This window comes from Molothrus aeneus, chromosome 7 (genome assembly GCF_037042795.1).
Source record: "Molothrus aeneus isolate 106 chromosome 7, BPBGC_Maene_1.0, whole genome shotgun sequence".
NCBI lineage: Eukaryota > Metazoa > Chordata > Aves > Passeriformes > Icteridae > Molothrus > Molothrus aeneus.
Window position 1 is genome coordinate 12,132,849 of NC_089652.1, and position 12,972 is coordinate 12,145,820.

At 40.5% G+C, this 12,972-nt stretch overlaps 1 protein-coding gene across 2 annotated transcripts; it reads left to right on the forward strand.

The window, feature by feature from the left end:
- Nucleotides 1–1,469: 1,469 nt before the first annotated feature.
- Nucleotides 1,470–12,026, forward strand: LOC136558785 (caspase-8-like). Of its 2 annotated transcripts, XM_066553485.1 has the most exons (9): nucleotides 1,470–1,523; nucleotides 5,232–5,561; nucleotides 5,762–5,867; nucleotides 6,872–7,010; nucleotides 8,072–8,145; nucleotides 8,812–8,923; nucleotides 9,945–10,115; nucleotides 10,254–10,434; nucleotides 11,173–12,026. In XM_066553485.1, the coding sequence occupies exons 2-9, from the start codon at nucleotides 5,251–5,253 to the stop codon at nucleotides 11,303–11,305; spliced, it is 1,227 nt and encodes a 408-aa protein (XP_066409582.1). In that variant the 5' UTR covers nucleotides 1,470–1,523; nucleotides 5,232–5,250; the 3' UTR covers nucleotides 11,306–12,026. The 2 variants fall into 2 exon arrangements, with proteins under 2 accessions (XP_066409582.1, XP_066409581.1); XM_066553484.1 differs by having other exon boundaries at nucleotides 9,945–10,434.
- The last annotated feature ends 946 nt before the right edge of the window (nucleotides 12,027–12,972 follow it).

The following is a 12,972-nucleotide window of genomic DNA, read 5'->3' on the forward strand; positions in this document are numbered from 1 at the left end:
TTTTCCAAAACATGATGGTCCCTTTATGATAATGAAGTGGTACTGCATTTTAATACCCATTGCATTTTAAGTCTTCTGAGATGGCATGGCTGCCACACTTGAAGTCACATTTATGCCACAGATAAGAAAAATGTTTCATCCTTTAGTGGAATATATAACATTGGGATGGAATTGTGATGTTTCTGGCTTGCAGTTACTGTTCAGACTTGATGCACTCATTTTGTATGTTTAGGAAACAAATTTTTATCAGTCTGGAGTAACCATTGACTTAGTTTTGTGGGATCTTGTTTTCATTTTTAGTTTGGTAGACAGGGAATGCTATCATGCTCTTTTTCTTTTTTCGTAGAGACTTCTGCCTCTGTGTAATCACTGAGATTCTGTGTAATCACTGGGTAATCTCCACTGGGTAATCTCCAGTGAAATCATAGATAGGTAAAGGCAGTCAGAAGAGTCTGAGCTTACTGAGCCTTGAGTTCCGTGGGGGGAGGGCTCCACCCTTGAGAAGTGTGAGACTGGTGAAATCTCCCTTGCTCATAAGAAGTTTGTTTAAACAGAGTTTATGTTATCCTGATTTGGACTATTCAGTGTATTTCACCTGTGTGTGTTGAGGGCTGTGTTTATGTGGCTGCACAGTGTAATACCTGGTGCATGCAGTGGTATTTGTCAGCACCAAAGGCAGGGCAAGCTGGAACTGGAGCTGCAGCTGCCATCCAGACACTTAGGCGTTTCTGTGTGATCTCCTGCAGGGTGTTGTGAGATGGAAGTTTGAAACTCTTGGGGAGAGTGGGTTGGTTTTGTACAACTCAGGTATTCATCAGTCCTTGCTGTCCACACTGTACACCTTCCTGTATCCAGTGATACAGAGCTGTGCCAGAAAGACACTGGTCACGAACACAAACAAAGAAATGTGGTTTGGTTGCTGTTGAGGCTTATTGGTAGCATACAGACCCATGCACCCATTCTCCGCCTACAGAATTAAGGAAGGGTTGTGTCTTGTGCAGCCCCTGCATAGACGGATTTAAGTGGAACTAGTGTAAAAAGTCTTCTGGGGAAGTTGCTGTCTTGGCAAGATCATGATCTTAAAGTGGTAAAAAAGTTTCCTGGTCTCCTGTCCCTCGTGTCATTTTTGTGCAGGAGCTGTGTCCCGCCCTGTGACAGTGCAGGCGACAGTCGTTCCAGTTGCTGAGCAGGCAGGAACTGCAGCAGTTTTTCTTCCTCAAGATCACCCTTTCTAGGGCGATGAAGTTTTGGCAGGCTGTACAAGAAAAAGATTGGGTCACTGAGACAGTTCTGGAGGAAACCAGAGTGCAGGGGAGCCGAGGGAAATGAGGGAGACTAATTTAACAAAAGGACAGTAACTTTTCCAGGGAGGCCGAGAGGAAGAAATCAAAAGTGAAACTAATAGTGCCAAAAAGGGGTGGACCTTCAAGCTGCTGAACGAGAGGAGAAGCCATTATCTGTCTGTCATAGTGCCTATCACGGCACGGGGGCTCTTTCAGACTGCAAGTGAAGTCTTGGTTCAGGTAAGACACAGAAGAAATTATGGACGGAAAGAGATGCTGAGACTTGGAATGGCATGGAGACTAAAATTTTGGACCTGAAGATGAAAGAGTACTTGTGGTGTTAGCCTCTGTGCTGTTCCCAGCCTTTGGATGGTGGTGCAATTCCTGCCCGCGAAACAAGGTTTTCTGATCTGTTACTCGAGTGTGCCTTTTGGAAGGAATTTATACACCTCATTCTATCAACGGATACGGTATAGTCTTGAGTTTGTAAAGATAGATAGGTTGAAATCCATGAATGACTGTTTTCATTGCAAAATTTTAACAAATTTTAGCACTCCTAACTCTCTTCATAATGCTGCCGTGAGGGTCTGCTGAGAGTCTGGTAGCCATACTGAGTGCTGTTTCATTTCCTGCTTCATGGAAGATTCCAGCGACTCGCATGCGGGGAGCCTTTTCCTTGAAAGCTAAATTCTTTACGTTAAAGAGAGTGAAGATGTAAGAAGTTAATTATGTTCAAATTCTCCTCTAAATGGGGAAGTATAATACATGAATAATTTCAGAAAAAAATTTAGTTGTTGATTTCCCTGCATTTACTGAGTGCTGCTACTGAATTTGGTGCTAATAGTTGGCTTTTTTAAAATTTAAAAAATATCGTCCTGTTAAAAATAAACTAGAGTGAGTTAAAGAGGGACTTCAGAGAAAGGGGGTAAGTCATGACAGATCTTGTGATATAACAGGGCAGTGGGACTGAGATATTTTAAATGAAAATATGTAGATTCAGCCATCTCTGCTTTTTAATTAGGATTTGTGTATGAAAGCAAAAGTACTGAGCTGTGCTTATGCTAGAAAGCACTAGGTATGCTGCTTAGTTGTTGCCGTAAAACAAGAGCAAAACCTGATTACTTCATGGCTTGTTTACCACTTTTTTCTCACAAGTTCTGTAATAATCAGTTTTCTGAAAATGGAAGTAGCTGAAGTAGGGTTCTCCTGCTTTATTAGCATTTTATTCCTTTATTAGCATTTTATATATGTTGTTGTAACATATTTCTTGGAAGTCATGTGATAATACCGTATTGTAAAAAAGGCAGACTTTTCCTGGAACTTTAGAGATTGGCTGTCTCACTTTCTTCAGAGTTGTTCTCCCATGTAAGTGATTTAAAATTACAACTACAATTAATATTATTTTTACTGGTATCAGTTGTGCCTTTAAGTTAGCAAACTGGAGAAAAAGACAGTGGCACTTAAATATTGTTTTAATTGTACTCCCTGTAATTACAGACAGACTTAAATGTAACATATAGGTGGCACATCTCATCTAACTGCAGTAACTTGATGGGTTTGAAACTTACAGCCTTTGGGAAATAAAATGAAAATTCTCTTTACAAGAAAGATTTGCTTCTATAAGCAATATCTCTTGTATCTTAAATGAAAGGCATGATTTATGTGAGAAAGAAGATAACTGCATAACTACCTCCCAAGAAAATATTATTCTTTCCTTTGTAGTTATAGAAATATAAAGTCAGGAAGTCATTGAGGTTAAGCACATTAAGATACTACTGGCTTATATGGGCTGAAGGACATGGATTCTTGCCTGTTTAAAAGTTTGGTTTGAGTGGATTTAAAGAAATCAGTATTTTGGGGCAGAACACAAATTGGACGTGCTGTGTCACAACAGTGTTACACTGTTTATCAGTTTACTTGAAATGCAAAGGTTTAAGATTCAGTTATACATTTACTAGATTCACTTGTACATTCACGCTTGCTAACCCACACAACACTGACCAAGGGCTTGCCACAAAAAGCTCCTTTGCTGTCGAGTGGTCCTTGGAGGAGAGCAAAATACAATTGTATGCTAATTATTATTTCCAGTTAGTCAGCTGGACTACCTTGGGGTACTGTTACTGAAACACCTGCAGTAGCAGTAAGTAAAATGGATTGCAGTATTCCAGTAGTGCAGGAATAGGAAATTCTCTTTTGTCATTGTTGCCTTTTCTGTCTCCCATTGCCAGTTGTCTATAAGACAAGAGACCTGTTCTGAATGCATTTATATAGTTTCTCTTCAGAGATTCCCAGTGTCTGACGCCTTGGGCAGAGAAAGTAAAGTGGCAAATGGTTGTCTTATTAGAAGGAAGAGGAGACAGGTCCTTTAAGTGTCAGCTGTAGGCTGATTTGTCTCAAGCATGCTGAGCATTGCTACAGGAGAGGTGTGATCAGAGGAGAGGGTCCTGAGGCAGTGGGGCAGCACTGGGCTGAGGCAGCTCCCTGCTCCAACCTGAGATTTGTGCTCCATCCCCCAGCCCAGCTCCCTTCTGGGGAAAGGGTGTCAGTGCACACGTGAACAAAACACATGAGTCTAATTTAGATAATGGCCATGCAGCAGGTTAACTCCAGCAGGACATGGACTGGGCAGATTGGGCAAACACCCCTGCCCCCCTTTATGCCCTCTCTGTTCTCTCTCCATCTCCAGACTGTCCATTTGGCAGCATCAACACAGAATCTAAGGACTGGGGATATTCTTTGCTTTCTTCTCTTTCTTGGCTTGCACAGCTATAATTAATATTTTACCCCATATTCTATTTTGAAGTTTGTTGTGGGAGGGAGGAGCTTGTGGAGATTTTTGTGGCTCAGGAGCCAGCACCTTTTGAGGAGTTTGTTGTGGGATTTGTGAAGTGTACTGTGCAAAATTGACGGCTTGTTAGCCTCCCCTCTTGTGGAAGTGTATTGTATAAATTTAAGGGCAGGTTATCCAATACCTTTTGAGTTTAAATATCAGGCTGGGCTGGTTGCTGCAGTTAAGAAGATGGTACAATCAAAAAACAGGACCTCCTGACACATGTTCAGTGTCTTTGTTCAGCTTGAAAAGAGTTTGTAACAGACACCAACATGCCCATGGGTTGTCTCATCAGCAGAGGTAGGTTCCTTCAGTGTCAGGGGGAATAGCTGGAAGGCTTGGAATTTTCTAACTTCCTCTTGTGCTCAAAAGTTGAATCCATAAGCCAAGTTGATTATTTCTAAAGCTGATGGAGAAAGTGAAGGAGAAGGGAGGTGATACTCTATGCTCAGTGAAACAGCTAGTTTGATAAGAATTCTTCATGGGCCTTTGTAAAAGGGATGACATGATCTGTATTTGCTTATAATATTACAAATTCATTGAGAGCTGGGAACTGAGTTTACTTGATTCAGATAAACCAAAATAGGAAGAGGTGCTTTGGGTAAGCTGGCCAGAAGCAGTATGAAAAGGAGAAGCCAGATAGCTTAGAGTAGCTATACTCATGTGGACTCTCAGTCCTGTTATGGTGTAAAATTTGGCAGTCTCATTTATTACATAGTCTATATTTCAGACTAGCAAGTGGCTGTTTCTCCCGAATGTTATCAAACTTCAAAAACCCCAAACCCAAAGAAAACCAGCAGCAGCCTGCCAGGATTTTACATCCTACACATTAGTACTCCCCACTGTCTAGACACACCATAGGAAGCAAGAATAATCTATGACTTTCTCTGCTAATGTCACTTAGTAAAGAGGTTTCAATACCCTTTGTAAAGTCCAGAGAACTGAAGGAGTTAAGCATCAAAGCTATGATAGCAAGACAGCCCCTCTCTATGGAAATACTTCTGACTGCATGTATTAATTTTGGGCTATTGTACACGATGTGATTGATACCTCTTATATAAATCATGTCGTTGCACTAGTCTTACTGACAAATGAAATCAACTGCTGTTTGTGTTTAGATCCAAATCCTGATGTGAAATGAGTACAGAGTTCCGCAAACTGCTTTTTGAAGTTTCTGAGGCTTTGGTGACAGAGGAACTGTCAGCTCTTAAATTCTTCAGCCTGGACTATGTCGCCAAGGGGACGCTGGAAGCCATCCGTGACCCCAAAGACTTGTTTGAAGTTCTGCAGGAGAGATGCATGATTGGGGCAGGGAACCTGTTCTTCCTGAAGGAGCTGCTCTACCGGATCCATCGGATCGACCTCCTGACTGCTCACCTGGGCTCCAGCCGGGAGGAGATGGAGAGGGAGCTGCAGGTCCCGGGCAGGGCACAGGTGTCAGATTACAGGTAAACACGGGAGCATGCACAATACAACAGTTCAGTGTCAACTGTCTCTTCTGTCTGCACTTTCGTCTTGTAAATATCCCAGCATAACTGTGTTTATTACACATGAATTCCTGCCATTGTGAGTTTTACATTTTGCAGTTCAAATGTTTAATTGTGGTGTTTACTTCCTTCTTGATGGTCTCTCTGTTGTTTATTGTCAGGCAACTGCTGTATGGAATTGCAGAGGATTTGACTTCAGAAAATGTCCAAAAAGTGAAGTTCCTGCTCCAAGGACCACTACAAAAGAGCAAGCTCCAGGAAAACGCTGTATGAAAAGTAGTCTTGAGAAGTTTTTTGCAAGGCTAGTTCAGAGTCCTCTAGTTCTTGTAAGAAGGGAGGAAAGAGAAAGCAGTCTGCTCTCATGAAAATCTGGTTTGAAAGAATTGTGATGTTAGCTAATAACTGCTGTGTGAAAGAATGGATCCTTATTTTTTGCATTGTATCTTTGCCTTTTTTTCTCTCCTGATTCTATTTTCTCTCCAGCAGCTGTCTCTTTAATCTTATCTTCTTGCAAAATCCATCATGCTCTTCCTTGAATCTTTGCTTGGCATTTATAAGACAAATGTCTTTATAAGTAATATGCTATATCTAAGAATAGTGATGTTCACTAAAGGAAAAACAATGTTTTGGAGACAGAAAATCAAGTTCTAATGTGAAGTTTTGTGTGTCAATGGGTATATTTTCTTATTTATTATAATTTGGAGTAACAACATACTGTTACGTTTTCCCAAAAGTATTAAGACGTTGAGTGAGCTAGTTTAATATTTGTAATGAGCTGTGTTATAAAAATGCTTGGTATTATTAAGAACCTTCTTTAAAAGTCCTATTTTTATTGTGGCACGTAGAGGAAAATTAGCAGATTTACCTCCAACTTGGTGGACAATAGAGCTTTAATAAACAAAATTAGTATTGAACAACTTTCCTGTGATGGAAAATGGCATAGCTAAAGGACTTAGCAGCACTTCATCAGAACACAAAGGCACAACAGGATGTTATGTTATCCTCATCAGTGCTTTGTACTGCTGAAACAAAGCAGGATAACCTAGTTAGCAATTTCTAATTGTCCTGCTTTAACCTAAGTGATGATGGGTTTATTCAGTTGCATTGCATCTTGACCCTTGTTTTAATGATTTTTGGAGGAAAAAGTAATAGGTCTTTAGCTGGTCCCTGGGAATGAGGATGTTGTCTTCTGCCCTGTTGCAGAGCTGCCTGATACTGCGGTTATCAAAGGTCACTGGATGAGTTTGGTTTATGTGTTTTTGTTTTACCAGTCAATGTTGCAGGTCTTTCTGGAAATGGAAATAAATGAGATAATTAAAGAAGATAACCTGACAATGCTGAAAGATATATTACAGGGATTTAGAGCTGACTTAAAGAAAAAAATTGATGCCTATGAAGGAAAAAAAAGAGGTAAATTTATTTAAGCTGTTTAAGAACAGATCTGGGTTCTTTTGTGGGTTTTATACCTCCATCCTTGGCAGCTTAGAAGTCCAGTAAAAAGGAAGAGACCTTATGGTACCCTAGGACAGGCAGAACAGCTCTGGAGGACTCTGATTTTTGAAGTTTTCTGCTACTTCATTATCCCATCGTGGATTTTTGTATCTATCCTTGAAGTATGTTTTGTCCCTTGTAAATGGCCTTCTTCTGCCTTCTCTTTGCCTTAAATGCAATTTATCTGTTCAGGAAAAAGTGCTGTTTTTGGACCAGCATAACTTCCAAGTCACTGCAAGAGACAGGAATTGACAGGTGACTTAGGGAAACTTGTGTTGGGAGATTGTCAGCACTATCTCCTGTTAGCCAGGCCCTTTGCTCTCAGTCAAAGGGAACTCCCTGAAAACCAGTCACTTGGTTAAAGTGTAACTTTCTGTAACCAGATGGGACATTTCAAGCACTTGATGTGTATCCTGGCTGTTGCAACTGAGGTGGTGCTTTCTGGCACCACAGCTGGGTGTTTGGGAAACAGGATGTCTCACTCAATAGCAACTTCCTTCTGAAGGACTCAGATCATGAGTTTCCTCAGAAACATTTAAACAATCCATGCAGTACCCTGCAGAGCTACCCAGCAGTTCTCCCTGCATGTCTTTGTGCTGCTCTCCTCTGCTGGTGTCTTTGAAAGAGCAGAAGATAATTGCTAAGGTAGGCTGTTGCCAAGCAAGTTCTGTGTTGGGGAATGGCTCTCTAGTAGTATTGTTATTATCTTGTCCTCTTGATAAGTAGAGAAGAGAAAAAAAAAAAGCATGTTTTTAGAGCCCTGACAATTAAATTTCATTTAAAGACATTTTTTTAACTTCTAAAATGAGTACTGTGATTTTGTGTCCTTGGTTAGCCAGCTCTACAAAATGCTGGTGTCTCACTGCTGTGAAAACCCCTTGCACCTCACTCCTTGTTCTGGCTTTTTGAGTGTTGAAATATGCACAGTGGAAGATTTATCCTTGTGGGTTTGAAATGTTTGTTTATCTTCTCCTTCTTAGAAAAGTATTCTAGGGAAGAAGTACGCTATCCTGTGTCTGTGTCTGTGTATCCAGAGGAACAAGGAGCAAAACAGGTGAGAAATGCCTCAAGAGTACCTTTAAAGTATTTATCCATTTCCTGGGAGAGGGAACATGAATTCATAACACTAAGCAGGTGGAACAGCCAAGATGGAGGGGTAGGCCTTTGAACAATTCTTATTTTCCAGACAAGACCGAGCCTTCTTGGTGGGGACCTGATTGTCAGCAACCTTTTAAGCAAGATATGAACAAACAGTTGAGTGAAGAAACCAATCTTAATGATAATGGAGACTGGGACATTAAAGTCCTGGCCAGGATACTCCTGAACAGATGTGAAGGGAATAGCAGGACCCCCTACCTCACTGGAATTGCACAAGGACCCTCAGAGGAAATGGTGGGGTGCAGGAACTTTTCCTATGCATATGCAAATTTGTGTTTCTGGATCCCTTATCCCATATCAAAATCATATCCTGACCGAAGAGAGAGAGGAGAAGGGGTTCAGGGAGACAATGCAGATTTCTGTCCTCTGTAGCTAAATTGTATCCTTAGGCTTTTCCTTTCTTGTTTCTTAGCCTTTGTGATTTTCTTTTGTGCTTAGATAATGATGGACCAGCAATCTGTATATAGTGTATTTCTCTTTTGAATGTCTGGCTCTGCTTTCCTACCTGTGGTTTTGTTTGTTTGTTTGTTTTTGGTTTTTGTTTTTTTTTTTGTTTCTGCAGTATGGGGAAATATATAAGATGAAAAATAACCCCCATGGTTACTGCCTAATTATTAACAACCACATTTTTAAAAATCGACGTCACAATAGAGAGGGAACATTGCAAGATGGAGGTAGGTACTTTTTAAATTCAATTACTGGTTTGGGTTTTTTCCTCTGATAATTCTCGAAAACAATAATCTAATCTTTGCTGTGAAGAAGAATCATGTCCATGGTACTCCTTGGCTTCCAGAGACTGGAGTGACAGTCATGGTACCAATTGGAAATATGTCACTTCCAGCATTTAGCTGTTGGCATAAAGAAGGATCTACTTTTTATTCTAGGGGAAAGGTATTGTCTTAATTGGTTGTATGTACAACTAGAGAAAAAGTGATTATTATTCCATCTTTCCAGTTCTTGATTGTTTTCAGTTCTTAGCTTAGAAAAATATTTTAAGTCCTCAATTTCTCTTCAATGCTCAAATAAATGTAACTTTCCTTAAAGCCTGTCTTTCTGCAATCACTTTTAAGGTAAACAAGAGTAAAAAAGAAAAATCAGGTTCCTGAAAGGACATGTCACAGATATTTTAACTCCATCCAGCCCATTTACAAGCTGCTTTCTTCCCAGCTACTTCCTCTCTGCCCATACAACAATTAGGCCCCCATTTGCTGAGAAGTCTTCCTAACATTTGTGAGCAGGTTACTCTGATTCCCTTCTTGCTGCATCAACCATTCTCACAGAATGAAGGGCCTACTTCATTTAAGAGTGGCAGGATTTGTCATTCTAAAGAGGTGGCACTTCTTTTAACTTGCCAAGTGTTGTTCTTAGACATCTGAGACTACTATGCAACGCATAGTTAAAGCTTGGGTTAACACAGTAAACTTCACTAATTTGTACCAATACAACATAGAATCTAAAACCTGTTTTTGTGTTAGACAGCATGATACTTAACCCAGTTGTGTTTAAAAAAAATAAAATTAGGCAATTTAGGCATTTGGGTTTTTCTAATAGGATTTGGCAGGCTAAAAGAGGTGATTTTACTGGTGGGATCTGAACACTTCTGCTAGTATCTGATCTACTACAAAGACACTGATGTTTCAGTATCTTCCTTGTCACTGTGTATGTTTAACAAGTTCCTTCTGATTTTTTCCCCAGAGGCTGTGAAGAGGGTCTTTAAGTGGCTTCAGTTTGAGACAGTTGAGTACATGGATCTAGAAGGAAAAAAAATATATGACACAGTTGAAGAATACAGCAAGAAAGATCATAGAAATATGGACTGTTTTGTTTGCTTCATTTTCTCCCATGGTGAAAAAGACAAAATAAAAGGTGTTGATGATGAGTGTGTAAATATTGAAGCTTTAGTCTCCCGCTTCACTGGAACTAACTGTCCTTCTCTTGCTGGCAAACCCAAGGTGTTTATTATCCAGGCTTGCCAAGGCTCTGAACATCATCCGTCTGTTGCAGTAGAATCGGACTCTTCTGGACATCTTGAGGTGGATGCTAGACCTTCAACTTCCATTCCTGATAGGGCTGATATTCTGATTGGCATGGCTACAGTGGAGGACTACTTGTGCTACCGCAGTCGTAGGACTGGCAGTGTTTACATTCAATCCCTCTGTGAGATGATGGAGTTGCTTTGCCCACAGTAAGTACTAGTTCTAATTCTTGTACATTTAGAGTATTGCAGATGTGCATACTTAAGCATGCTATGCTGAAACACAGTGGTTTGCATTTGTGCAATTAATGCTTTTGCCATTCAGGACAGTGGAGAACAGTATTTATTTTGAAATTGGGCACTGTCAGTCTTCTACAGATAAGCCAAAGTATAAGTGACTTCCCCTGGTTATCCTGTGACCAAACCAGGGTTGTAATGCTGCAACGTTACACACAAACAAGTGTGTGTATGTGTGCTTTTTAACATTTTTTGACTGAAAATTTTTTTTCTTCTGGTGATACCTGACTAGAGGTGAATTTGTTGAGTGATTACACAGACAAAACCCCCCAGTGCTGTGCAGGCATAATTTTCATTGTTGCCTCCCACCCATCCCCTCATAAACTTCATTTAGAAAATAGAATTTCCCTTCAGATATCATTTTCTCATGACGTCCAGAAGAAGAGATGGAGAATGTGTAGGTATATTTCATCTTGGTGACCTCTTCTGGCTGTAACCAGAGCAATGCTACATGGACGTTGCTTTTATTTCCCCCAAACACACTGAATTCTGTGGTTATTCAATGGAATGTGCAATTTCAGTGGCAATAGGGTGAGGAAGATACCAGCCTTCCCTGGGATACCACTTTAGTGGGGCAAATACACATCACCTTCTTGGCTGAGCTGCAAGTACCATGTGTTTCAGTGTCACTTCTCTTCATTTTTGCTCAAGGCGCGTGGATCTCGCAAACATCCTGACAGAAGTGAACAGAGAAGTGGCCAAAAAAGACATGGAAGGATTTAAGCAAATGCCAAAGATAACATCAACGCTACTGAAGCTATTGATCTTTGAAGTTCCACAATGAAAAGCAGACAAGTAAGAATACACTCGGATAGGAATGACATCTGGGCTTTGACCGGGAAGAGAATTTACATGAGAAATTATCTGGATCTATGTAGTAGGCCTAGCCCTTTAAGGAGGCATAGGACCTAAATTTTTCAAATTCCATATTGAATCAGTCTTCCAATACCTGGATCTGTAACAGTCGGGTAAGGCTGTGGAAAACTACAAATCATCAGGTTTTTTTCCTGCAGAAGCAGTGGAATATGTTCAATCTGGGTTTCAAGTGAGAAAGGACTTTCAAGTAGTACTGTAAAAGTTATTGGAATTGTCAATGAAGTCCCATTTGTGTCTGAGTTAAGTCCCTAAAATCTGCAAAAAAAGAACAGATTCAGAAAGCCGGATGCATTCCCAAGCAGAATGTGTTAGGTTGTAACTGCCTTACCCAGAGGTGAATCGTTGTCTGTCTTTGGAAGCTACAAATGTTCATGGAGAATAACATCCTGCTCCAGAAGGACCAAAACCCCATGATTATGTTAGTTTGGTTCTTTTCTTCTAAATACTTGGTTTATGTCAATCATCTACTTGAATAAGCAGCCCGACTGTAAGTTTTTCAATAATAAAGGTTCTCACTTTGCTATTTCTCAGAGCTCTCAGAGCACAGTGTCTTGAATGAATATGGAATACTGGAAAGAAGTTCTGTAATCATGTTTCTGTTAGAATAAATTCTCTTGGTTTTTATATCACCTCAGTTTGCGGTGTGTTCCTCTCTTGGATGAGCTTTCTGAGGGACAGTCAGCATGACAAACACTTTTACCCCACAGAAGTAATTTTGTTCTTGTTGGAGTGCTTGTTGTCAGCCTCCCTAAGGGGCAGCAGCTGGAGAGATGGTAGGAAAGAATAAGTTCAGGGCTGTCATGATAATGGCAGCTGATGCCAGTAGGACCATTCAGTAACTGCTTCCTCTGTGAGAAACATACTGGAAGGTTGCAGCTGCTGCAGAAGTGAAGTTGTACATCTACAGCATTTCTGTTTCTCATATTTCTGTGTCAGAGTTCAATACACTCAGACCAAGCTCTTTCAGCTATTCTACATGAGACAGAATTGGATATCAAATTTAATTATTTGGTATCTTTGGGGATACACAGGATTTTGATTTGGTAGGGTAAGACAGCTACATAGATGTGCTATCTGTCATGACCCTGCACATTCCCACTCATGGTGGAATGTGGGTGGAAGCCAGCTCAAGCCCATTGTTCTTTTCAAAGTTTAAATGTTGTATCAGTTGCCCAGGTTTTATACTTTTATGATGGGTTGGGGCCAGCCACTTATCCACACCCTCCATGGTGGTCTGGCTTGCTCAAGAGGGCATTATTCCTTGTTAATTGTCTTGGGGTACCTGATGATTCACAGATACAAATGTCTCCTCTAAACCTAAGGTCACTCTCCAATCCTGATGTTGAGGTAAATTGGACTTTCTTTATTATCTGTTCTTCCCTGAGATGGTGTGGGTTTTTTTGTCCTTTTCCTCTGAGCTGTCCTTCACTGGAAGGGGGGGGGTGAGGTCTATAGAGGGTGCTGATCAGTCACACCCTGTGATTTAAATTAATTTAAGTGATTTGGTATTTTGTTCTGCCTATTAAAATCCAGCTACCTCCATAGTTTACCATTATCACTTGTGGATGAAGACCT

Bases quoted from the DNA above. Each gene is read 5' to 3' on its own strand.
- LOC136558785 (XM_066553484.1), top strand. From the start codon at position 5,251: ATGAGTACAGAGTTCCGCAAACTGCTTTTTGAAGTTTCTGAGGCTTTG. The intron at 7,011-8,071 runs GTAAATTTATTT...TCTCCTTCTTAG, and splicing joins CTATGAAGGAAAAAAAAGAG to AAAAGTATTCTAGGGAAGAA. The intron at 10,435-11,172 runs GTAAGTACTAGT...TTTTTGCTCAAG, and splicing joins ATGGAGTTGCTTTGCCCACA to GCGCGTGGATCTCGCAAACA.